We start from the raw sequence: 26,417 nt of genomic DNA, 5'->3' as shown, positions 1-26,417 counted from the left end.
GGACCTCTCCCCTCCTACCAACCCCAGAGGAAGGAGGAGAACCAGCACAACACAGTGCCACCCACCCCCAACTCCTGAAACCGGTCCAGAAGGATACCATGATTCATGGTATCGAAGGCGGCTGAGAGGTCAAGAAGAGCAAGGAACGAAGCACTGCCCCCATCCTGCTCCCGCCAGAGGTCATCCAAGAGTGCGATCAATGCTGTCTCACATCCCAGCCTGAATCCTGACTGAAAGGGGTCCAGATAATCCGCTTCATCCAGAGCCCTTTGAAGCTGCCACGTGACCACTTTCTCAACAGTCTTCCCTAAAACAGGGAGGCTGGAGACTGGATGAAAACTGTCCAGATTAGTTGGGTTGAGCGATGGCCCTTTGAGGAGGGGGTGTACCACTGCCTTCTTAAGAGCTGGTGAGACCACCCCCTCCCTCAAAGAGGAATAAACTACTGCCCAGACCCAATTGCGTGTCCTCTCCCGGGCAGCCTTGACCAGCCCGGAGGGGCACAGATCTAACACAGAAGTGGCCAAACTAAGAGCCACAAGAACCCTGTCCACTTCCTTAGGTTCAATGGGCTTGAACTCCTCCCAGATAACCATGCAAGACTCAGCCCCAGTAGCCCCCACTGGCCTTGCATCAAGGCTGGCATTCAATGCAGAGCGGATGCGAGTGACTTTACCTGCCAGATGCTCAGCATATTCCTCACAATGGCCCTGAGGGTAGATCCCCAAATTACTCCCTCTGAGGAGGGTCCAGGTCACCCAGAATAGGGCCGCTGGCAGCTATCTGCAGGTGCAATAAAGGTGGAGAAATAATTACGTTTCACTGCCCTTACTGCCACGAGGTAGGGTCTAATCACAGCTCTAGCTCGTGTTCGATCATCTTCGCTCCCCGTCTTCCACCAGTGGCGCTCTAGGCATCTCTTAGCCCTCTTAAGCTTCCTCAGCTCTTCCTTATACCACGGAAAGCTATGGGAGCCATGGGCACGGAGAGGCTGCTCAGGTGCGATTCGATCCGAAGCCGTGGCCACGCTCTCGTTCCATGCAGCCACCAAGGCTTCGGTTGGGCCATGCAGCAGACTTCCCGGAACAACCCCAAGCTCCCTCTGAAACCCAGTTGGGTCCATCAGTTTTGTAGGATTTAAAGCATTTTTTTTTTAGGTGGTAATGGAAGTAGCTTGCCTCTGAGAACCTCCAGCTCCAATTTCCACACTTATTTCACAGAAAGAAAAAGAAAATGCCAGCAAAGATTGGCCATCTTACGACACCTTGAGCTCAGTGTCTCAGGGGCTTCATGCTAGCTATGGTTTGCCCATCTCTGGTTTAGCATGACATGTGACTCAATCAGGTAGTACATCCTTGTTGAAACTAAGGGAGGAGAGCCAAACCTCTTGTTGTGCTGTCAGTCAGCTGTTTGCAGGGGCCTCCATAGGAAAGGGGATCAGAAAAGTCAAGGTGGAACCCATGACTATGGGAGTGAAGTCCTGCCTCTTTTTAACATGTGTGATGTCTTTTGTTGCAGCATCCAGTGATGTATATTTTACCCATGTGGCCTCTCTCCTCTCATGGAGCCTGTCACTCTACATGGTTTATGGAAGAGTTGAGGGAGATGAAGCGGTCTAAGAGATGCTTGGAGCATCGTTGGAGGTCAGTGAAGAATGAACTCAACTGAACATGCGTTAGAGCCGCTATTAAGGCCTACCTTGTGGAGGTAAGGGTGGCGAAGCATCAGTACTTTTCTGGCTTTATTGCATTTGTGAATAGCCAACTGGCAACTTTGTTTAGGGTTACCTGAGCCCTCTTGGGTAGAGGGGACCTTGTGGTGCACCTATAGGGCCATGCATAGGAACATGTAGAGCATTTATTGGACAAAATAGCTCAGATTCGCTCCCAGATGGATGCCTGAGGTGCAGTCCTGCCATGTTATCTGGAAGGAGTTTGAATCTGTTGGGCCTGAGGTCCTCATGACTATGAGGTTGGCCACCTGTTTATTAGACTTACGTCCCTCCTGGCTGGCGAAGGCCTCCTGGGAGGTGATGTGTGGTCGGGTTTTAGCAGTGGTAAATTCTTCTCTGAGAGAGGGGATGGCTCCTCTGCCCCTTAAAGAGGCATTGGTTTGCCCCCTCCTCAAGAAACCCTCACTAGATCCAACTGTACTAGACAATTTTCATTCAGTATCCAGCCTTCACTTTGGGTGCTTGTGTAGCTTCAGAGGATCCTGGATAAAGTGGATTATCTGGACTCCTTTCAGTTTGATTTCAGGCATGGGTATGGGACTGAAACAGCATTGGTCATGCTTTTAGACGACCTCTGGCAGGAGCGGGATGAGGGTAGTGCATCCATCCTTGCTCTACTTGACTTCTAGGTGGCCTTCAATACAATCAACTATGGTATCTTTTTGGACCAGTTGCAGGGGTTGGGGGTGGGCGAGACTGTATTGTGCCGGTTCTCTTCCTTCCCCTGTGGCTGGTTCCAGTCAGTGTTGATCAGGAGCAAGAGGCCCTGCCTTTTGCCCCTGTTTTGTGGGGAGCTGCAAGGTTCAGCACTTTTTCCGTTCCTGTTTAACATCTACATTAAGCTGCTAGATGAGGTCATCTGTAACCATGGACTATGCTGATGATACCCAGCTGTATATCTCCACCCCTGGTGAAGTAAGTGATATTGCTGATGTCCTGTCTCAGTGCCTTGAGGCTGTGGCAGTTTGGATGGAGAACAACAGGCTTCAGCTCAATCCTGGCAAGACTGAGTGGCTTCAGGTTTTGGGGCTGGGAAATTATCATATTTGGTTCTGAATGGGATGGCACTACCCCAGACAGATCCGGTGCATAATCTGGAGGTCCTTCTGGACTCACAACTCCTGCTCGATGACCAGGTGACAGTTGTAGCTAGGAGGGCCTTTGTGCAACTTTGGGTTGTGCACCATTTGCACCCATTCCTGAATTGGGAGGGCCTACACTCAGTCACTCACTCACTCCCTGGTTACCTCTCACATAGTGTCAGCCTTCCCAGGTAGACCTGACAGGAAACACGACTAGATGAGCTAATTCTGCTTTATTGTAAGGCTACATTAATCTTGTAAGTCTGAAAGTACAAATCTCCCGCCATCTCTTTTACAGCCTGATAAGTTAGGGAGGATCCTTTCTGAATTTCTTTCTCTTCCTGTTATGCAGCTGCAGGCTATGCCACCTCTTAATCTGATCATTCCCTAGGCAGCATCTCTTCCTCCCATCTCCCAAGGTCATTCCCACATACCATTACACATGGATTACTGTAATGGGGCTGCCTTTGAAGAGCATCTGGAAACTTCAGCTGGTCAAAATGCGATGGCACAGGGAGTTACGTCTGTACCTACATTACATCTCTGCTATGTGGGCTGCATTGGTTGCCAGTTTGCTTCTGGGTTCAATTCAAGGTGCTGGTAGTGACCTATAAATCCCTACATGGCACAGGACCAGGTTATTTGAGGGATCATGTCTCCCCAGTCACATCTACCTGTCCTGTCAGATCTAGCAGGAGGAGCATGTTCTAGGTCCCATCAATCAGGGAGTGTCATCTGGTAGGGCCCAGGAAGAGAGCCTTTTCTGCCATGGTGCCCGCCATATGGAACATCCTCCTCCCTGGGGTCAGACTGGCTCCAACCTTGTTGGCCTTCTGGAAGGGCCTGAAGACATGGCTTTGCCATCTGGCCTGGGGATCTGGTAGTGGTGGTAGGGATCCTGCAAAGTAGCCGTACTGTTAGTGAGATTGATTACACAGCAGGAGCAGATTATGGTTTTTTTAATGGTTTTAATGGTTTTTATTGTTTTAACGTTTTAATGGTCTTTTATTATGATTTTGGTTGTTTTTGTTCTTTTTTTTTAAACTTCGTAAGCTACCCAGAGTCATATATGTGAGATGGATAAATTGAACAAACAAATAAATGTGTACAGTGTCTTTATTAATGGAAATATGAATATAAATCACAGAGAAAAGCTGGTCTGTTGAGCTCTAGAATGCAATTGCCCCAAAAGATGGTCAGAAATCAGTGCAAATGCGGATTAGAAATCTACTTACACATCGATGCATGAGTAATGAGTATACCATGTGCACAAATTCACGACACAAGCACACACATGGACACACACGCACACACACATAGATGTATAGACTTTCCTTTCCTTTGTCTTTTCCCCCTCCCAGCTTAATTTCCTCTTTCTTTTTCCTCTCCTGCAGTCACAGAGATACAGGGCAGGGAGGAGGGGAGAAAGAAAGGGAGGTGGGAGGGAGGAGGGTCTCGTTATAAATTTCCCAGGGTCCAGGAATCATTCCAGATTGCTGGCACCAAGAGAGAAGAAGCCCAATGCTGAAACTTTACCCCCCTAAGATGGGAGCAAAACATTTTCTCATTTTCATTTTTGCAGCAGGTAAGATGGATGAGACCAGGAGTGTTGAGGGAGGGCAGGGAGGGATTTTGGTGGGGGTATGTCAAGAATACAGCACTCCATTGCTGGAAGAAAATGGTCTGAATCTACTTCATTCCCAACTGATTAACTCAAGGCAGTCTGTTCAGACCAGGTTCCTGGCAGATGTGTTTGAACTACAACTCCTATGTTCCTCAACCAACAAACTCCATGTTGCCAGGGAAGGTGATGGGAGCTATAGTACAACCCCACTGGAGGGCCCATCAAGGGCAAAGAAGACTGATTTAAAGACACAAGAAGGTTCTGCAGGAAAAACGTTGCAGTGTGGAACATGCCTGCGACATAATCAACCATCAGTACCTTTTTTCTGTTGCTCCAAATTCCATATGCTGACTGTCTCTTTGGATTTCTACCCTTAAGAGTTTGCCTGGAGGTTTTTGAGTGGGTTGGTACTTTGGGTCTTCTCTGGAGTCAGCCATGGTAGCTAGGACACCATGGGAAAATCAGATACTTCTGGAGAAAAAGTAACTTTGGAGAACACAGATGTTGGCCATTGCGGTCATGAACATCAGAATCTGCTACAATCAGGAGAGTTTCCAGTTGTTTAGAGGGAAGCCATGGTTAATACAGGGTGTATGACCTTTAAAGGTGCAATACCTAGATTTGGAAAAAAAAATCCTGCTATTTCCCATTGCTGATCAGATCTGCTAGAGATTCTGCTCCCCTTTTCTGCTCCTCCCTCCCCTATAGCACACCTGTTCAAACATTTTCATTACTGTGGAATGCAATTTCTGTAGGAGAAGTTTCCACATTAAGCCTATAATCCTATAGACATTCACCAAAGCTATTTTTGTGTTGGCATGTAGACCATTGTGCAGTACCTGATAAAATATGTTTTGACTGACTCCAAAATATTTTTGACTTAAAAAAAAAAGATGCATGTGAATCAGCAAATGTTGTGTAAAGTTAGAAAGACATTCACATCTGGTCACACTAGGTACATTCCAAGCCACAGGGATGCCTGTTTCTTCCATGCACAGAGAAAGATGTTTTCATTTGTTTTTCTCATATGAAAAAAAAAAAAAGGCTAATTCACAAGAAAGAGATTTAAGGTAGGGCTATAATATGTAGGCACCAAAAATCCAATGGCCATCTGGGTTGATATTGTAATCAATTAATGGCACTGATTTCATGTTTTTATATTTGTGCTAAAATCTTAACTTTTAGTTATTCCTATAGTATGTATTAGGTTAGACTGATGACACAATGGGATGGCTAATTTTAGTACTGAATGCAAGTTTTGTGGGTCAATGCCCAAAACTGATGATGATGGTGGTGACGGTGGCGGCGGGTTCTGGATTTCTGCAGCCCTATCATTTATATGACATTACAAGAGGTTCAGATACAATTATTATCTTTTATTTTAAACCACTCTGACTTTTCCCACTTTTTGTTTGATTGATTGCATTCTGACTAGGGAAAATGACAAAAGGGAAGGCTAGAACAACTATCTTTTTGATTGGTAACCTAGAAGCCCTGAATTTAGAAGTGGCATAAAACTCATGCCATTCATCAGCTAAAAGCTATTTCCTAAATCCTAGACGCCTTCTTCAAGCACCTGGAGATTTGCACTCACATCAAATAGGACACAGATTACTAAAGGCATAATGCTTCTTGACTTCATAGATGTTGTAAATGTTATTGCTACCACAAGTAATTGCTGGCAACTGGTTGCAAATGTTTGCTTAGAACAGGTTGCAAATAATAGCTTACAACTGGCTGCAAAACATCATGCCTTGAGAGCATCTGGATCTCTGAAAGCTTGGTGTAGTCCTGCGGAAGCGGTGCTGAACTGTACTTTTAAAGGGATGGTGCAAAATTATTCCACATTGCATTTAATAATCATATGAACAGTGTTTCATTTAAATCAAATTTCAGTTGGGTCCTGGCTCTTACCCACTTCTCTGTGCTGATCCCACCTGCTTTTTGGAGAGTTGCTTCACTGCCAAGTGTGCTCTTTTGTTGCAAACTTTCAGGTACCCTTATAATAAAATATTGCCTGGGTTACTGGGGTGGCCTTACTTATTACTGTCAGAAAAAAACCCGAAACCAACATTTTGATAGAAGTTTTTCACTGAGGCATATTTTTTCTTTCCCAAGGGTCTGTACAAGGTGCCAAGGAATCTCTAGAAATTATTCCTATAAATGGGAATGTGGAATTGAACAAAGAGACATATTTTTTGTGCAAAGGTAAGTGCAGAAAAAAGAGGGTCTGTACAGAGATGCATAAAGGTGTCATCAGGGTAGTACTGTGCCCTTGCTAGATGGATTGGTGGGGAGATGGACTGTGGGGGGAGGGGGGTGCAGCGCTTATGTACTGCAGGCAAAATGTTCTTCCTATGACATCTGTAGTCAGGTAAAGAGATGAAGGAACTTTGAATAAAACTGAATCATAGTGTCCTTAGTTAGATCAATGATCACTCAGTCCAAGGCAGGTTCTGATCTTTTCCCATGTTTCTGGTAGACTGCCTTTCTCTCTCTCCACCCCCCGCTCCCCCATCTTATAGGCTTAAAATATTATTTGGGTGGAAATTTATCAATACAAATCTGTGGACTTTCAGGTGTTGCTGGTCTCCAGCTCTCTCATTTTTGATATTGGCCAGATTGGCTAGAGCTGATGAAGGTTGATGTTCTACAGAACCAGCAAGCCAGTATTTGTCTAGCCCAGATTTGAACAAATAGCTTATTTTGAAGTCTAAAATTGCTATGGAAAGGTGGAGAAAGGTGCTTTAGGATGTCGTAGATCCCAAGGAGTTTCCAGTTACTTGGTCCTCTGCAGAGTTTCAAACTGGTGGGGTTGGTTTTGGGCTTGATTGTTAGATGAAGATTATACCCGTGATAGTGGCTCCTGTTTTTATGTATGTCTAGACTTTCCCAGAAGTGTCCATTCACCTACATGTCTATCTAATCATTGATTGTGGACAACATTGTTCAAGTGGTTTAGTAAAAGAGACAAATGAGAATTTTATTCAGTTTGTTTTCAGATAGGAATTTACCAACAAAGTAAGTTACTTCCTCACCAATCTGCAAAGAACTCCCTATTGTGGGGGAGATGGGCGGGGGGGGGGGGGAAGAAATCCAATAAATAAATAAATAAATAAATAAATAAATAAAAATAAAATAGAAAATAAACGAGATTAAAACAAAACAAAACTCTCAGAATCGTCAGCTGGACTGAAGGCGGTAAGAGCTCAGGTCAACAAAATCTGGATCTGAGTCTCTGAGTCTCCAACCATGTTGGTGAACTGCATTAGGATTACTCTCGTTCAGTGTTTTTCAACCTCAGCCATACTGGCTGGAGAATTCTGAGAATTGAAGTCAACACATCTTAAAGTTGCTGAGGTTGAGAAACACTGTTTTTTTTCTGAGAGAGATAATGTTTTCAACAATAGGTTTAACACCCATCCTTATAACAAAGTTTTGCCAAAATGAGTTGGCAAATAGCTAAATAGCACCAGGCCTGGTTAGTTCTTGGATGGGGATCCAGGAGTTGTAAGGTAGACTGAGAAGTTTAAAAAAATCCTGAAAAAGGCAATGGCAAACTAAGTCCATGTTGCCTGTTAAGCTACATGGATGTTTCCATGAGGTCTTTATGCATCTAGGTGAATTTGGGTGATTTCAAACAAGCTAAGCAGGGCTGGACCTGTTAGTACTTGGATGAGAGATCACCAGAGAATCCTAGGTCTGTAGGCTAGACTGGGAAATCAAAAATCTTCCTGAATGAAAGCAAGGGAAAACAACTTCTGTATTGTCCTAATAAAACTACTTGGATCCATCAATGAATTCATAGAAATTGTGTTTGACTTAAGGGAACTTTTAGTTTACTGAATGGTTAATCTGATAAATATTAAGGCTGTGTGTGGCCCTGCATGGATGCTTGGCTTCAAATGAGATTCAGCTAAGTGTCCCTTTGATGCAGCTCCAGAAAGCAAAAAACTATCCTGCTTCCTGGCATGTGGACATGTGGAATCATCTTTTTGCTCATTTTTAAGGCATTTCCTTAAAGCCAAGTAATGGTCCCCCTTGAAGCTTTCAGTCTGAGCTGTTGGAATAGAATGCCTCACTTGTTCCTCATGAAGCCCCACCTTGAAGCAAGTGTTCCAGGCAAGGCAGTTCTGTGATGCAAAGGGGTCCTGCTTTGCGTAGTCCCAAATGGATCCATCTGGCTCCTTCTCTCTGCTATGACCTCATGCCCCCTTTTCCCTTTTATCATCCCAATGGAGTAATTCTTGAAACTGCTTTGGAGAGCAATTTCTTCTCAGGGGGAAGAATTCCATCTCTTTGCCTTTATTCTGAAGACTTCACTAGCTGTATGCACTGCCCATGTGCAGAAGCATCTTCTAGGTAGCTTTTGGAAGCACTGGGACAAGCTTCATTGCATGTGCCACATGTGCTGGAGGTTCTTCCCTTCCAGCTGTTGGACCTGCAGGCCAAAGCTTTGAGGGAAGGCCAAGTACCTTCTTGAAGTGAAACGAAGCCATATGAACTCAACCTACCATGCCACATTAACTGTGTCTTTTTAAACTTTCCCACTCGGCAGTGAGAGGAGGAGGAGAAGCCACTTTGACTTGGATTAATCCAGAACAGAATGAAATTGAGGAGAATTCAAAACCTTACTGGGTGAAGCCGATTGATGAATTGTCCAAGGGGCTGGTGATGACCCTCTCTCGCCCAGACCAGGGTGGGATCTTCAAGTGCCATGGAGCATTTGACTCTGGAAAAACTGCTACTGATCAAATTGTAATCCACGTGATCCGTAAGTAAATATTTATTTGAGCATCAAGGAAGAGGTCTCAGTGGAATGCAGAGTCCCTCTGCAGAATGAAACCCAAAATGATTAGCATTTACATGTAGGTGAGGCCCAAAATGGGACAGTGGACAAAAAACTGGACAGAGCAAAGCTAAAAAGACAATAAAAGAACAGATTCAGGATGTAGCATCGTTCATTATTTGTGCTTTAAAAATCTGCCTGACCTATGGACACCCTGTGTCTTAACTTCTCTGGAGCCCCAGAAATTATTAAGAGCATATTTATTTTGAGGCATTTCCAGAGCATACCAAGGAAAGACCACACCAGCCCTTGCAGGTTCGATCCAGGAGAATTTTTAGCCCACCTCTTTCTATATTGCTGTTCCTGCAGCAATTGTGGTGTGGTGTCCTCTTCCTAGCTAAACTCCAGGCATTGGCTGTCAACTTTGATGTATTTTCTATGTTAGCCTATAGAAAAATTTGTTACTTTCAAAGGTTACGGATTGCTCAGTGCTAAATGTAGTCAGGGAGCTGTCCAAGCACATTCTTCTTCGTTTTGAGTTCAGTTCTAATGTTTGTTCCTTTTACTTCATTTCTCTGCTTTTAAGAATTGTCGGAGTCGGACAGTATATCAAGCAGCAAACAAAGGATTGAATGTGTACATCTTTGGTATTACTGGTCTTGTAACAGTAATGAAATGAAATGAAATAAATTGATCTGGTTCAGGTGTTGTGTGAACACCACGGCATCCATGGGGGGTGGGGGGGGCAGGGTTGAAAACATCAAGATGGCTGCTGTAATCACATGACTGAAGTCACCATCTTGACTTTTTTGAACCCCTTGGTGAATACCACTTACAACTCGCCCATTTTGGTGGTATGTAATATGGTTGTACATGGAGTAATATTGTATCTACTATAAGGCAGTTTCCTAGATGTCTGAAAATTCTACATTTAGCTTTTTACAGAATTACCTAGGTAATTACATGAGTTTCCTAGTAAGAAAGAAAGCCTATTTAATGGTTTCTTATCTATGCAAGGAAGTTTATAGTTTCTTGTTTCCTTCCATGCTTTCATCCTCACTGTTCAGAAAAGAGACTCACTCAGTCTTTGAACATTTATTGAAGTCTAGGTGTCACAGAACATAAAGGAACACTCTTTCTCAAAATAGGCTCTGGGTTCATAGTGGTTTAATGATCATTGTTTCATCTTGGGAACTGCAGTTTGGTGAAATTCTGTAGTACTAGTCTTCTGCTGTTCCTGCAAATGACTGCTTCCAGAATTCCACAGGGAGGCAAAATGATTACTTGGACTGTCATTTCCTGAACTTTTAGCCCAGCGAGCTCACGACCCATGAGAAATTTCAAACTCAACACACCTAGAAGGTCTCAGATTGGGGAAGAATTGAGTTAAATCTACTGGAGCATATGGTGAAGACATATTACGTTTTTGATCAAAGAATTGAAAAATGTAAATAGCCACTTGCGTAGTCACTCCCAGTCACAGTCAATAGACTATACTGCACTGAGTGGATCAGCTGTTTGATGCTATAGAATATTTTATGTGATCCTTATAATTGGATTGATTTGTGGTGTGAGAGCCAATGTGGGGTAGTGCTTAAAGGCACTGGACTAGAAACCAGGAGACCATGAGTTCTGGTCTTGCTTTAGGCATGAAGCCAGCTGGTTGACTTTGGGCCAGTCACTCTCTCCCAGGTCCAGAAAAAAGGCAGTGGTAAACCCCTTCTGAAAATTTTGCCAAGAACACTGCAGGGACCTGTCCAGGTGCCAGAGGTCGAGACTGACTGGAAGGCAAGAAAGAAAGAAAGAAAGAAAGAAAGAAAGAAAGAAAGAAAGAAAGAAAGAAAGAAAGAAAGAAAGAAAGAAAAAGAAAGAAAGCAGTCTTGTCTCCAAAGCTGTGTTAAAAATGCATCTTTTAGGGAATGTTATAGGCACACATATGTAGACTATTAGAGAAAGCAGGTTATGTGTCCCCAAACATATTTGTTGGAGAAAGTTGTACCTGGAAATTAATCCACTTTTTCTTGCATTTTTTTAAAAATCAGAATGGTGTGGAAATTAAAAGGAATGCTTCTCTGAGTACAGGTAAAACTGAATAAGGCTGAATCAGCTTTGTATGTTCCCCTCAATTTTAGCCAAATTGCATCACACTTCTAATTGCCCAGAAGTAGTTTTTGTTTGGGTCACATTACAAAAGGTAATGTTCCTGCTGCTGCCCCATAAATGAATTTCCCGCTTTAAAGTCATGGTGCAGTGGTGAGCACAATTGGTAGGGCTGTGCAGATCTCAAAAGGATCACTTTGCTTCTTCCAAGATCCAACTAAAGTGCGACTTTGAAGATATTTTGTTTCTCATAGACTACTTGACTCAGTCAGTGGGGACAGATAGACCTCACCTCAACTCTTTATCAGGCATCTTTGGTGATTTGCAGTATTGAGGGGAATTAATATGCTGCTTCTAGGTCCTCTGCTGCATTGCAGTAGGATGGACTTCCTTAAGATGAAGCACCCTATTGAGGTAGATCACCCCTAGTAATTCTTTCACTGCTTTTTGTTTTTTAATCTCTGGTTTTGATCTGTAGAGAAGCCTACGTTTGAGAACACAATGGATCTTGTGAAGGAAGTTCATGAGGGCCAAAATGTAGAATTCAGCTGCCTGGCCAAAGGGATCCCACCACCAACTATTAGATGGATCTTTGGAAACCAGGACATCAGAAATACTGGGGAGAGTGAGTATGAGATTACCTCTGGAGATCTATATAGACCAAAGGGGGCAACTTTTTTGTGGTGGGGGACTACAAATAATATTTTTTGGAATGGTAAAGACCACACCGAATGGGATTGTAACAATCTGCCACTTACTACTCCCAACTCCAGTAACTTTCCTTGCAACCAGTAATGATTCAAAAGAAAGTTCATTTATTGAGAACAAGTGTACAGTTCCAAAGCATTGCTAAGACTGAGCCTGTGCATGCCAAAAGTTGTTTTTACCCTTTTTCTCTCCTTCACCCCCCTGCCTTCTTAGCCTCCTCATATTCTCCCGTTGGTATGGCCTTGAGCATTCCAGGCCTTGTGATAAGAGCCCATCTGCCTCTGACCGCCTTCCATCCATTTCCCTTCCCCCATGGCAGAACCGTAGCAAGTACAAAGCACGTGAAAAGCAAGCAGGCAATAGCTTGAATAATATTTCTTAATAAAAGTTTGCGAGGATTCTGACAGGGATAAAGATGCAAAGTGTCCAGGGCCATGTTATATACGTGAAACCAAGATTTTCTACATTTCCCCATATTTGAGAGGATGGAATTTGGCTCTTCCTCTTCTTCTTCCTTCTAAAAACTTTTAGCCAATTTTTATTTATTTCATTATTTGTACTCCACTTCTCCCCATCCAGATGCAGATGGAGACAAGAATACTACCACATTACACATTTGGCCCACGCTGGAGATATATAGTTTGGCATCACCAATCTATTGATGCCACCAATCCCTGTGCCATCAGATGATCTCCCCCAACATCTCCATGTAAATGCTAAATGAAATAGGGAAAGGATTGAGCCCTGGGGCACTCCATATTGGATGGTCTGAGAGTCAGCCCTTTCAGGTAGACCAGGTCCGGAAACAGACACCCATGAACTCTATTGTTACAGAGTGTAATAACAGCATTTTGAAAGTCTGATATGCTCCCTTTCCTGTCTTATATGAAAGAGAATCAAAGCCGGGCAATCTTGAGTTTTTTCTTCACCCTCTCCTGTCTATCCAGGCTAAATCGATGTTTACATAACAGTCACTGAATACCATCTTCAAGGCCATCTCTGTGCTTCTCTACACTGAGGGCCCTACTTCTGCTTCCTTACACATGCTGACTGAAGTCACTGAGTCGGGGGTGAATCACTGCAAAAATGGCGTCCCCTACTTCTGAACCTCACAGATAATCCAGAAGATCAGTGACTTCAGGAGCAAGGAAGTAGGGTTGCTCACCCCCAATCCAAGTTCTGCCATAGGTCATCCACAAGCATGACCAATCCCACCCCATGCCTAAGCCTGAAACCTATCTGAAATGAGTCCAGAAAGCACATACGTTATATAGTTTTTGTGTATTTTGGGCCTCAAAATGGAAGAAACTTGTTATTGTTTCTAATTAGTTGTAGTTACATACAGTTTGATGGGCTGCATTTAGCCCCAAGACTGCAAGCCATGCTAGAGACAGGTTTAATTATCACAGCAATTTCTTTTGGGTTTACAGGGCAAATCTATTTTGAAAATGGGACACTGCTGATACAGAACGCCCGGTTATCAGATGCTGGTGTTTACATTTGCGTGGCAGCCATTAAAGAACGGGATGAAGTAGCTTTTGCAAACTTCACACTCAACATTAAATGTAAGATCCCTTTTTTTGTCTCATGGCACTGTGCCAAGGTAGGGGGCATTGACCTTTCTATTAGGTGTTTTTGTTTTTTTGGTGCCTGTCTTGACTCCTGGCGACTGCCTGGACAAGTCCCTGCAGTTTTCTTGGCAAGGCTTTTTGGGAGTGGTTTGCCATTGCCTCCTTCTTAGGGCTGAGAGAGAGGTTCTGGCCCAAGGTCACCCAGCTGGCTTTGTACCTAAGGTAGGATTAGAACTCACAGTCTCCTGGTTTCTAGCCCGATGCCTTAACCACTGCACCAAATTGGCTGGCATACTATAAATCTGATTTTGAGAAGGGGGCACGGATTAAATTTAGGGCGAAGTTTGGGAAGCTTTGAATAGACACACCTATTAATTTGACCGAGAAACCTTTCTTCCAGCTGACTTTATATGCAAACAGAATTACCAAATGTTCACTTTTCAAACCTTGCGATGAACCAGAACACACCTGAATGCCAAAATCTGCACTTCTAAAAATTTTGAACATGGTCCCCAGTTCAGAATATGTGCTAAGTCTGTATGATAATGTATTCTGGAGGAGAACGCTTGCAAAAGTAAGCATGCTAGGAACTGACAGTTATGCAGAACAGAGGTCCCAAAAAAAGAATTTGTATTTTTGTGCAGGCTCCATTTTACTGGAATTAGTAAAATCAAGTGAAAACCGAGCTTGCAATACAGTGTAGATTTGGGTGTTAAGCTAAAAAAAATATCATACTTCTTTTTATATTATAAAAACAACTCAATGCACTTTGCTTGGCATGGTTTATCTTTTATTAATGTCATATTGAGCATTAATCACATAACTTTAATAATTCTCTGCCCATTTATTGATATTAGCTTTTTTGAAAAGACACCTTTATTTTAAATAAATAAATATAATGGCTGTGCTTGGAGCAACTGGGAATTATTTGCACACCTCTTGAAAGAAGTTGGCTATAAATTAGTGAATCAGTGAGATCGCTTTTTTGCCCATGACAATAACTCTCTCTGCTACTCCATTATTGGTCATTTTAATTGGTGATTTAATTGCTCAATTTTTTATGTTTTTTTATGATTTCTTTTTTATTGTAGGCCTCCCAGAGTAATGAACCTGTGAGATGGGCAGCTATATAAATATGACATATAAACAAACAAACAAATAAATAAAATTATGGCAGGGAATAGAAGTACAGTGGTACCTCGGGTTACGAACGCCTCTGTTAATGAACTTTTCGGGTTACGACCAGCTCCGGCCGCAAAAACTTAACTCGGTTTGCGAACTCCGCCTCGGGGTACGAACAGGATACGCGGCCATTTTCCCTCCCATGACACGGTCTGCGGCCATTTTTCCGCCCCTGACACATGGTCCGCGGCCATTTTCCCACCCCTGACACGTGGTCCGCGGCCATTTTCCCGCCCCTGACACGTGGTCCGCGGCCATTTTCCTGCCCCTGACACGTGGTCTGCGGCCATTTTCCCGCCCCTGACACGTGGTCTGCGGCCATTTTCCCGCCCCTGACACGTGGTCCGCAGCCATTTTCCGCCCCTGACATGTGGTCGTAGGGAGGGGGACTCTCCCTCCAAGCAATAGCCGCCTCCCTGTCCTCCACGCCAGAACGGATTAACGGTAATTACATTGAACCTTATGGGGAAATTTCCTTCGGGTTGCGACCAATTCGGGGTGCGACCAGAGTCACGGAACGAATTAAGTTCGTAAACCGAGGTTCCACTGTAACTCAGGCCCTTTATACAACCTGTGAGGCTTTTTTTTCTATAGGAATGGAATATACGTATATAAATGCAGTGGACCATTGACATCTTAAAGCAATATCTTTTCATGTACTGTAGAACAGGGTTCCTCAACTGTGGCAACTTTAAGACGGGTGGACCTCAACTCCCAGAATTCCACAGCCAGCCTTGCTGGCTGGGGAATTCTGGGAATTGAAGTTCACCCGTCTTAAAGTTGCGAAGGTTGAGGAATCCTGCTGTAGAAGACAAGCACATCAGGGTAACTTTCTGCTAGATACAGGCTGCAAGTTCTGTATTAATAAGTGTGCTTAGAAGGCATTTGGATTCCTGTGTAATCCTGCCTGCAACGTGCACTCCGAGTTGGCTCAGATGGCCAACTGCCATTCTTTATTTATATTTATATTTATATTTATATTTATTGTTAAAACTTTTTAAAAAGAAGATAAGAACTAACGCGAATTAATACAAAGAAGAAAAGAGAAAAAGCAAGCAAGCAAAGAGAAAGCAAAAAGTGCAAGAAAAGAAAAGAAGTTAAAGAAAAAATAGAAAGGAAAGAAAAGAAAAGAAAAAGACGCAAAGAAGTGGCTTCCGATATTCTTCACCGCAGTTATAAGGATATTTATATTTTAACCTCTCTCTCTAAAGTTACATCATCTTACTCTTCTTTCTATAATCCTGTCTAATCATCAAAACTATAAATCACGTTCATTTTTTTTCATTTTTACTCAAAAAGTCCGTAAGAGGTTTCCAGTCACCAATAAATGTAGATTGTCTTTTCTCTAATCGAAGGAGTCAGTTTATCCATCTCAGGAAGATCTGTCAGTTTCACCAACCCTTCCTCCATAGTGGGTAGTGTGGAATCTTTCCATTTCTGCCACATGTCATTCTCACTTTGATAGGACTTCCTTTTGGGGAACTTGCTGGTATCACCCAGACTTCCCCATTCTCACAGGCCCAGCTCTTTGAAGATTGCTTACTAATATGAATACGGGTAGTTCCCAGTTTGAGAGCAAGTTCTGTTCCCAAGGTCTGTCCTTAAGATTGAGTTTGTATGTAAACCAAAACAGTATTATTGGATAATACTGTATAAATAGTATTGTGTAACAAACTCGAACTATTGTGTATTCAACTTGAATCATTGTGTATTTAGCTTGAATTTTGCTACTGTAGGCTCCGTTCTTAACTATGGGTCATCGGTAACCCGGATGTTCTTAACCCAGGGATGACCTTTATTCCCCGCAGATTCCGAAAACCCCAGAGGGTGAAAAGTTGACATCTTCCCTCTGAATTCCCCTCTTTTTTAAAAATTGAGAACAGATATATATGTTTTAAAAAGCTAGTATCTATAAATGGACAGATAATTATTGCAATTATACAATTAATGCTCAGGGTAACATCAGGAAAAGATTCCAAGCTGAGTACGGTGAATTGTTTTCCTAATATAAAAAAGAAGAATAAATTTTTGAGCTTAATGTCAAAATCTCCACTATATTATTATTTATCAAGGTTAAAAACGAAAAAAAGGCCCCCCTGGTCCAGAAATAATAAAGATAAATCTTTGATTTCTGACTACTCCATTCTTTGTACTCCAACAGATTTGTAGTACTAATTGGTGTAAACTTTAGAAACCACGCTCTATAAGTCAGTGTTTCTCAGCCTTGGCAGCTTTAAAAGTATGTGGATTTCAACTCCCAGAATTCCCCAGCCAGAATTTCCCAGCCAGCCAACTCCGAGAATTCCCCAGCCAGAATTCCCCAGCCAGAATTCCCCAGCCAGCATGATTAAATAGCATCTGGGATGACTTTTTATGAACTCTTTTCAGTGACAAATATTGATAGGATCATTTCAAATACTCAAGCATACTTTTGATAGAGCCTTGTATGCAATCGAGGGTCATTGTTCCCTCTAAAAAAGGCTTTTTTTGCCAGAGAAATCAGGTATGGTTTCCTGGCAAGCCGTTGTTGAGGAATTTCAGGATTCCCTGAAACACAGTAATGTTATTTTAGAATGCTAATATATATCTAATGGCCTTGCTCCTTTAGAATAATTTCATGCATTCCAGTCCAAGCAAAAAGGCTTTCGAAGGAGCAAATGCAAAGAATACAAAGGGTAGGTAGTCAGTATGCCATGTCAAAATATTATTTCTTTTGCTTGGATTTGTTTTAGCATGATGTGAAAACTTAGCCAATATGACTTGTAAACCATAGTTTGTGGCTTACGGCAATGTGTGAACCCAAATATAAAATGCATGTTTTATATCACTGTATATTTCTATACCCACTTTCAGTTGCTCCTAAGATAGAGCTCCTTACAAATGAACCTTTGGCCACCCAGATTGGGAATCCCACCCAAGTCAACTTCACCATCCTGGCTAACCCCTCGCCTTCCGTCTCTATTGCGTGGAAGGAGAAGATTTTTGAAGGTGATGCCATAAAAATGGTACCGCAGGACCAAAACAGATATCTGCTCTTCTTTGAGGTGAGACATGACATTTGGTGAACTTGCTAAGGCTTGAATCACATTCAGCTTTGAGTCACATTCATATCACCATTCTAAATTCTTGGAATAGGGGAAGAAATGAAAAACCTTGGTTAACAGTCCTTCTTAGGTTGTTTCTTTGATCCAGCCATTATTCCTCACCCTTCCCACAATGACTTTTTCAAGATTCCTTATTTCAACACTTCCCAAGTTCTGATATAAATTTGTACTACTTTCTTGGCATGTATCCTGATTATGGGCTGTTTCCTGCTCTCTAGACCAAGGTTTCTCAACTTTGGCAACTTTCAGATGAGTGGACTCCAACTCCCAGAATTCCCCTCATCTGAAAGCTGCCAATCTTGAGAAACACTGCTCTAGACTGTTTCCAGTCTCAGGAATCACCTTTTTAATGTGTAGAGAAATCTGAATCCCTAGTAATGGATTTCCAGTTTATCCAGCTTGCTTTCAGTCGTCCCCATCAAGGAGCTGAGTTCTTTGTCCCCTACAACATTGTTTTTGAAACTTTCTTCATGGTACTTTCTTCACCCTGATTCCCACTGAGGAATCTACTCCCCGAGCCAATATGATTGCAAGTCAGGACCTTGGCTAAGAATGCCTTGTTGCAGTTAATGCTGGGAATGAATGCCCTTTCAAAAATCTTCAACCAAATGACATCATCCATGTGCAAGACAAGGGCATTACCAAGCATCAAGGAATTCCAAGGTTTCCAGAACAGGTAAATTAGACAATAAAAGCCTGACAGTGTCCTTGCTCTCCTCTTGAAAAGAAAAGAAAAAAGAAAAGAAAATCGAGCATGATTGGATCTTCAAGGAGAAAATTAGGAAATGGAGGAGAGAGCATTTGGAATGGAGTATGGCAGGAAAGGGGACATGGCTAGAGGAATTCTGAACAGGCCCTCTGCCCTCTGTTTTCAAGAAAGTTTCTCGCTCTACAAAATTTACTCACAAATACAGTGCAGATATTCTTCTAATCTTCAGAAGATTAGCAGGATTCCAGAGGATATGATAGAAAATGGTTACTCCTGAAATATCCTGGAATGGACTTCCTTTCTTCTTTTTTTCCTGTGAGCTTATTTATATCATACTGAAGATAGATTTGGCAGCAAGAATCTTGTAAAAACCCTAATTTTTCATCTAACGTCCTTTCTGCTCCTAATGTCCCTGTATATATATACACCCTGAGATATCTTGTTTCCTTCCTTCCTTCCTTCCTTCCTTCCTTCCTTCCTTCCTTCCTTCCTTCCTTCCTTCCTTCCTTCCTTCCTTCCTTCCTTCCTTCCTTCCTTCCTAGTCAGTCTTTTTCTTTGGTCAGCATCTCTAGTTTCATAGCCTAATCTGTTTCCAATATGCATTCCAAAATGATTATTCTTTTCTTGCTGTAACAGGATTTGGAAAACTTGTGGTCTTGCCAGCATGATGCTCCCATTAGTTAATTATAAGCCAGTTTCCTGAATTAAGAAAGCTTTTTATATAATCAGCTCTTATGGCCACCAGCAGCAGCTTTGTGTTGGCTGTCTGATCCTGTTGGCTAGACGCCAATGATTAAGCTGTGTTTTTCCAGCATTTGCTTAATCAACACACTCTGCAGCTCCTAGCCACCAGGGCTGACGTAAGCAAGCAATGCCAGTCTGTTAACGCCCACCGAGAAGGATGCATTCTACGCATTCTATAATTCTGTTTTTATATTATTTACCTTTTAATAGCGATGCTTATATTTTTGCACCGATTGTTTTATATATGTGTCATTTTGTTGGATTATTGTACGCTGCCCAGAGTCGCTTTTTGTGAGATGGGCAGCTGTACAAATTTGATAGATAGATAGATAGATAGATAGATAGATAGATAGATAGATAGATAGATAGATGCCTAAGTGTAAAATGAAAACGTCATCAGGACCCATCTCTAGAGCTAGAGAATCAGCGAACACCGAGTAGCACACCTATAAGAGAGGGTGCTGAGAGCGAGAAAGAAAGAATAACACAGTCACCAGATGGGAGCTTTTGTTACAGGCCTATTTAGTAACTGAACTCTTGGTCCGTTACTGGACGGCTGGAGGGTTTCAATCTCAGTGCCTCCAATTCTGTACTCTAGCCCATAATTCTTAGGGCCTAGTTCCTGGCATTAAAATTCATTCCGGAAAGTCTTGCTTCTTTCATTGTGCTCTGCCGTTGAGGGGCTTGACAACAGATCTCCATCACAAAGCCTCATCATTTCCACCCCCTGGCACCATGCAGTGCTCTGGAAGCATCTGTGGAGTATTTCTTTGGAGCAGTGCTTGTCAGAGAACCAATTTCTCCCTCACTTCAAGACATATGGCACCATTTGAAGCTATGGTTCTTGGGACACTGGCTTCTTCTAGCTATGTCTCTTGGTAAACAGCACCTTAAGGTGCTGAGAAGGCAAGACATTGCAGGAGGAGGGGGGACCAGATGTGAGACCTACCATGACAGGTGCCAATGGATAGATTTAGCTCTGGTCTGTGGCCATGAAGAAGTTTGTTGTTGAAAGATTTGGTTTCTGGCCAAAAGGTTCCCTATCTTTGCGGTATGCAAAGGCCTAAACTGGCTTCTTTGAATTTGGTGAAGAGCTTTCTTCTAATAGCAGATTGTGTGGTATTAAGAAGGGAGATTAATTTTTAAAATTTATTTTGGGATTAGGTGACACCAACATCACAAGAGGACATTTCAGAACTCCTTATAACTGCTGTTAATGAATTAGGTATCACCAAGAAGAACGTTCCTTTTGAAAAAGGTGAATGATCAACATTTACTCTTGAACAGTTGGGTAGGATTCAGGATACCTATTCAACAAATGTAAAATAAACTTAACTTCCCTTCTTTCCTCACCAGGAACTCTGGTTCTGTGAGAACATCATGGTGTTTCTACAGAATTCTGAACAGCCCTGTGGCTAAACTACAGTTCCCAAGATTCTTTGGGAAAATCGCCATGGTTAAATTGTATTGTTATACAATTTTGTCAATTGCATTGTGTTGGATTGCATTGCACTGAGTTGTGTTGCACTGAGAGTCTGCCTTTTCTCTGTGAGCTTAAGGTGACTGATGTGAAAGGTGTCACTGGACTGAGTCAGAATGACTACTGTATATTCTTGTGGATAAGCTGAGAATTTTAGGTGCAAAAATGCACCCCCAAATTGTGTTCAGGTGTAATAGTCTGTGAGAATGTGCTTGAGAGACAGGAGGAGGAGGAATAGCAAGCAGCAAACTAAGCAATGGTCAGATAAGAGGGAGCACAGCCCACAGCTGGATAATGGATAAGGCAAGAGATTCAGATGGGACCCTCCCTAGTTTCTTGGGCTGTAGAGGTGAGGGGGAGAGATGTACTTTTAGACTTGCAAGATTCTGTTACTGTAACCTTACAATAAAGGTAGTGCTAGTACTCATGGTTGGTGTTTCTTGCCTGGACTACCTCAAATGGCTCGGGCTACTACCCGTTGGCTTATCCATGAATGGGCTTATCCACAAGTATATACGGTAATACTTTTAAAAATACCCATATATCCCACACATACTTGCAGATAAGCCCATCTGCAGATAAGCCAACTTTTGAATTTTTTAACCAAAATACCATGAAAAAGGTGCCACCTGTGGATAAGCCAATTGTGAAAAATAAAGCATATGAAAATTTTAAGGGTTGGCTTATCCGTGGATGGGCTTATCCAGGAGTATATAAGGCATCGTCAAATCACAGTAAGCTTTGTGGTCCAAGATTTATCACAAGAGCTTTCTTAGTGGCAGTTTTGGAGGATTTCTTGTTTGAAGACCCACCTAAAAAACAGAAGTCATTTTGTGGAGCATTTGCCAAATCCTTTCTACCATTTTTGCATGGCTGCTGCTGCCATTTGAACTTACATGTTTTTTTTTCTACCTCTTCAACTTTTTTCCCCCCTTTTGTGCTATGTTTGAAATATAGATGATGACAGTTAGGTGAGCCACAAGTGGAGAATTCTGCCACATCCTGGAGAATATGAATCAAAATACCCTTTCTTCTAATTTCTCAGCTAGTGAATTGGCTGAGTAATTATAGGTGACCTTTTTTACCTGGGGGGAATCTGAATAAGCCCCAAACTATGTATCTAATAAACTCAATAACTTTTTTTTTTAAAAAAAAACACAGGCCCTTTAAATCTGTACAGAGCAGAGATGTAAAGTTTAAAAATATTCTGAGTCAATTAAATAAACTGGTCTCTGTTTCATTCTGGGAGAAAGAAGCAAAATTCAGAACCAGGAAGTTTGTTGGACAATTAGCATAGACACAGTGTTATTTCCTCATTAACTTTATTTTACTTCTGTCACTTAAAATGTGTAAGATGTAATATAATTTGGTAAATGAATTTCTTTTCAGTGGTTTGAGTGTGCGGGTCAGAAGGTGTTAGTGGGGCCTTCACTGTCCCTAGTTCCGAAGAAGATTTGCATGTTTCAACCATATTTCCATCGATGGTGTCACGCAGAAATTCTTCTTTTCTTCCAGACAGAAGTTTAGGATGGGACAGTATTTTGGCAATTGTGTTGGCAATTCTAGTGTTCCTGTTGCTGGTAGATGTCTTCTGCTATCACAAGCGCCGGTGTGGCTTCTTGATGTTCTGCAGAAACAATATTCTAGGCAAACATTCTTCTACCCCAGGAACTGGGAACAATGGGTGAGTTGATATGCAGGAATCAAGGATGGGTGTCATAGAAAATTAAAACCCAAAAGAGGGGTAGTGAGATGGGAATCTTAACATATCCATCTTCTAGGGTGACTTTTTCACAACTCACTTGTGGAACCCTCACTTGGATTGATTCTATTCCACCAGTTTGGTTGATCCTTAGATGGTTCCCCGTTGTCCTAGTTGAGTTTGATGGTTCCTTTGGAGTGGCCACGCTCTTTTGCTAGCTCAGGTGAAACAAGGCCATTTTTATTTTAAAACCATTCATGCCTTGCACAGTTTTGTTGATTGCCACGGTGCCTGGGAATTCCCCAGCAGGCACGTGTGGGAAGCTCTGTGCAAATAATTAAATGTTTTGAGTTCATGGGGTCAAATGCTTTGTTCCCCCTTCTTTTTTAAAAAATAACTTGCTCAGAAGCTCATAACACACATTTCCTTGCTGACTGTGGGGAAATGTAAATTAACAATAATCTTCTTGGATGGGGGTTAGATTCAGAAAATAGGGGTGGGGCAAGGGGTTAATTGCCCCTTCCTGAATACCTGAATCATGGTCAAAACCCTGAGTGACTAGTTGAGAAGAAATAAAAAAGAAAGATTTGTTTATGGATCACTTGCCAGTTATGTTAGTTGGATCTCTGAGGTTTCAACTAAGACATCATCATCAAACTTCAATGTGGAGAGGCTGATTGCATTTTAGGACCAACTTCACTAACTAGTTTAAAAACAAAAAGGTTAAAAAGACAGACAAACCAAACTCTGAGCTGTATAGATATGAAGAAGGAAGGTCAAACAAACCTTCACTTTCTGCTTCTTTCCACAGGAAAATGCTCTCAAAATCAGGAAAAAGCCCTGTGGTGAACATCTCTGGTTCAGAGGCCTGATTGGACCATAGCAATGAGATCAGATGGTGAAATGCTGAGTTCCTGCAGCAATGTTTGGATAAACTGGGCGAGGAAAAAAGAGACTAAAGCTGTTTTCCCTCTTTACATATACCTCCCACTATTCTTCCACCCTTGCATCCATGATAGGCTGATACCCCATGCCCATGATTTGGGGTTATCCTTTCTTCTTTGGATATGACCAAATACATCATGATCTCCAGGAATTTTTTTGCTCTCATCTTTGATTTGTTTAAAAGCTTACCTTTAACACCTAAGGGAGTTATGGTACATTGTTACCCTACTACGTATTTCTTGGTGTAGCCAAGATTGTGGTCACATGGCCCTAACTCTTTTATTGATGCAGCCTTTTCCCAAACCAGGGTTTTTACCAAGGAGTTTCCATGAATGTCGTTGAAATAATCCATCTCATCAACAGAGCAAATAAAATAGTAGTTATTTCCAAATATGCAGCAATATAGGATGAGTTGGTGCTTAGTGAAATACATGGAAATGCACAAGTATGCACTTGACATACAGCTTGTTAGGGGTTGATAGCAGAGTCCCTCTCAAAATAAACTAAGATTGAAAAGTTTTGCCAAGATAACATCAGATATTGAATGAGGAAGGCAGTAGCTCTAATTTGGGCATTTGGTAATAGAAAATATTCACCATAAAAGCATTCCCTATAAGTTTACCCTGACCAACTTCCCTCAAATGGTCTGAGCCTCTACAGATTGCGTCCAGACACACAACAAGGTTGTGGGGTGAGAACCCTTTTTATGTTGACTTCTGTGCAAGAAAGAACAAGAAAGAATACTGGATCATGTGGAAGCTAATATGCCTCCATTACTCTGTAACCTGCATAAAGAGGGGAACAATGCAATGCTGTTCATCACTGAGGTCCATGTCAGGGTATGGCCCATAATGACCCAAATTACAACTTCTGTAACTTCTTTGTCCATGTATTGATATTATATCTTTGCATCAATTAAAAAAAAAAGAATTGCCATATCTTGAACTAGCCAATGGTGACACTATGGTTCTGGGGTATCTTGGACAAGTGTTCTTAGTGAATCCTCCTCACTCATTGGTTGTCTTTTCACAACACTCTTAATCTGATCAGCCATTAAATCCAGGCAAATTTCCTTGATCAGCCTCAGATAAATCACGGCTTCATGATTCCTGAGGCTGACAGTCCACAGGCTCAGCTGAAGCAACTTCATCAGAGTCAGTCAGATTCTGCATTGTGGCTTGTGACACTATCCCCACCCCCATCAGAGCCCCCTCCGCTCCTTCAATCAAGCACGGTTTTTGAGCATAGCATTGGTGAAAATGTTGAACTAAACGAGCGTGCAGTTGGGACACATCTTCCGAAGACTGTTCCTCAGTTCCATACCTCCAATTGCAACATCAAATGCATCTGTCTCTGCTATGAAGGGTTTCATAGGATCCGGGTGGCGTAAGATCGGTTCAGAGGCAAAAGCAGACTTTAGAGCCTCAAAAGCTTCTTGTGCCTTTTTGTCCCAATTAAATAGCATTTTCTTTCTTAAAAGCTGTGTTAGAGGCACTGAGAGGATAGCAAAGTTTGGAATGAAAGTTTGATAATAGTTTGCAAGTCCCAAGAATCGTTTCACAACCTCGACTCTTTGTGAAGCTTATCAGGAAAGAATTGACTCTACCTTATTTGGGTCCATGGACATTTATTTATTTATATACCAAATTTGTCACCGCCTGTCTTGTTGGAAAGCAATTCTGGGTGGTTTACAAAGGGGATAAAATCAATTAAAATACAATATAAAAACAATCTTAAAAATAATAAAAATAATAAATTCCAAGAATGATGGAATTGGTGAATAACTCAGGAATAACATCAGGGTGCCAGCTGGGGAAATGTGATGACCCAAAAAATCAATTGTGGTTTGATTGAACTCACATTTTTCCAACTGATGTGCACGAAGCTGCTGTAGCACCAAATGAACATGTTGGGAGTGCTTGGCAGGGGAGTCTGAATACATGAGAATATTGTCAAGATAAATAATGACACATTTGTCCAAAACATCTTGAAAAACATCATTCATAAAATGCTGGAAGACCCCATGTGATAGGCCAGACGGCATGACTGAATACTCAAAATGGCCATAGTGAGTGCGAAAGGCAGACTTCTGTTCATCTCCTTCATGAATTCGAATCAGGTTGTAAGACCCCCCACAGTCCAGCTTGGTGACTGTCTAAGCTGGGTGAAGGCATTCCAGAAGCTTTGAGATGAGAGGTAATAGATAACTCTACTTTGAGGTCCCAAAAATCATTGCAGAGTCAAAGCTCCCCCAATTTCTTTTTTGCAAATAACACTGGAGCAGCAGCTGGAGATACAGATGGATGGATAAATCCTCTTTTCCATTTTTTGTCTATGAAGTCTCAAAGAGTGGCTAGTTCAGGTTCTGAAAGTGAACAGAAATGCCCAACTGGAACCTTTACCCCAGAACAAGATCAATTGGACAGTCATAGGGTCAATGAGCAGGCAGTTCTACTTCCTTTTCACTGAATACATCTTGGTATTTAGCATACTTGGTGGATAAGGCTGGGCAAGTTCAGTTGCCAAAGTCTCGGTAGACAATTTCATATGAGTTCTGCAACTAGGTGCCTTAAAGATTATGGAGCTGTCAGACCAGGTGATGTGTGGGTCATGGGCTTGAAGCCATTCAAACCCTAAAACCGAGGCTAGATAGAACTCCACCGGTTCCTGGTGCTGACCTAAGCACATGCAAAGCTTAGGTGTAGATCTGCTTACTGGTCCTCAACATAAAGGTTGTCTGTTGATAGTTTCAACCTCCAACAGGGGTTGAATGGCATAGCTGGATATTCCTTGATCTTTGGCAAATTGTAAGTCCATGAAGTGGGCAGGTAATCATACCTTGAGTATTTCTGGCTTGCCAGGAAGGTGCAGGGTAATGGTAACTAACATATGTTTAGAAGGAACACTATGCTGTATTTGGGCTTGAGATGCAACCGTTGCTCCCC

General features: G+C 42.2%; 1 protein-coding gene across 1 annotated transcript; it reads left to right on the top strand.

Moving 5' to 3' along the window:
* Nucleotides 1-4,243: 4,243 nt before the first annotated feature.
* On the top strand, nt 4,244-24,434 carry LOC103066968 (neural cell adhesion molecule 1-like). Its single transcript, XM_088139983.1, has 9 exons — nt 4,244-4,399; nt 6,557-6,646; nt 8,997-9,212; nt 11,806-11,952; nt 13,466-13,600; nt 17,642-17,832; nt 20,510-20,603; nt 22,341-22,509; nt 23,339-24,434. Exons 1-9 carry the CDS (start codon nt 4,336-4,338, stop codon nt 23,397-23,399), a joined length of 1,167 nt encoding a protein of 388 aa, XP_087996109.1. The 5' UTR covers nt 4,244-4,335; the 3' UTR covers nt 23,400-24,434.
* Nucleotides 24,435-26,417: the final 1,983 nt, after the last annotated feature.

The sequence above is a fragment of the Python bivittatus genome, unplaced genomic scaffold (assembly GCF_059951505.1).
Source record: "Python bivittatus isolate LINGU-HERP-01145 unplaced genomic scaffold, Pbiv_v1 ctg000310_np1212, whole genome shotgun sequence".
NCBI lineage: Eukaryota > Metazoa > Chordata > Lepidosauria > Squamata > Pythonidae > Python > Python bivittatus.
This window is presented reverse-complemented; position numbering and strand designations above follow the sequence as displayed.

Excerpts from the sequence above, each read along its gene's own strand:
- LOC103066968 (XM_088139983.1), top strand. The coding sequence starts at position 4,336 with ATGCTGAAACTTTACCCCCCTAAGATGGGAGCAAAACATTTTCTCATT. Across the intron at positions 4,400-6,556 it reads CATTTTCATTTTTGCAGCAG|GGTCTGTACAAGGTGCCAAG; the intron begins GTAAGATGGATG and ends TTCTTTCCCAAG. Across the intron at positions 13,601-17,641 it reads CTTCACACTCAACATTAAAT|TTGCTCCTAAGATAGAGCTC; the intron begins GTAAGATCCCTT and ends ACCCACTTTCAG.